Genomic DNA, 326 nt, shown 5'->3' on the forward strand with positions numbered 1-326 from the left:
TTCCTTTTTTTTCTCCATCTCTCCTTCAGGGTGATGAAGGACACTTGAGTGATATGGTGCCAGACGTAGCTCTGGCCTCCTCCTCGCTGTCTGCCTTGCATTTGGGAGGAAGTAGTTTGGATGATCGTCACTTAGGCAGCCTTGAGGGCCTTGAAGACTTGGAAGGAACGCAGATGTCATTAGATCTGGGAGATGGATCACACCATCAGGTAGGGATGTGGTGTAAAGGCTTTCATTGTGTTGATTAGTCAGAGAATACAGCATTGTTTTGTGTTTTATTGCAATCTTGAAGAACTATAAGAATAGTAGGGAAGTGGATATTTGGC

At 44.8% G+C, this 326-nt stretch overlaps 1 protein-coding gene across 4 annotated transcripts in view; it reads left to right on the forward strand.

Annotated features, from left to right (window-relative positions):
• The window catches only part of LOC119586468 (BTB/POZ domain-containing protein 7-like), a 32,378-nt gene that overhangs the window by 29,435 nt on the left and 2,617 nt on the right, over positions 1–326 (forward strand). For all 4 annotated transcript variants that reach the window (XM_037935202.1, XM_037935204.1, XM_037935203.1 and 1 more), the window contains one exon: positions 30–209. In XM_037935202.1, the coding sequence (XP_037791130.1) occupies positions 30–209 (180 nt within the window). The remainder of the gene's footprint in view (positions 1–29; positions 210–326) is intronic.

The sequence above is a fragment of the Penaeus monodon genome, chromosome 21, assembly GCF_015228065.2.
Source record: "Penaeus monodon isolate SGIC_2016 chromosome 21, NSTDA_Pmon_1, whole genome shotgun sequence".
Taxonomy (NCBI): domain Eukaryota; kingdom Metazoa; phylum Arthropoda; class Malacostraca; order Decapoda; family Penaeidae; genus Penaeus; species Penaeus monodon.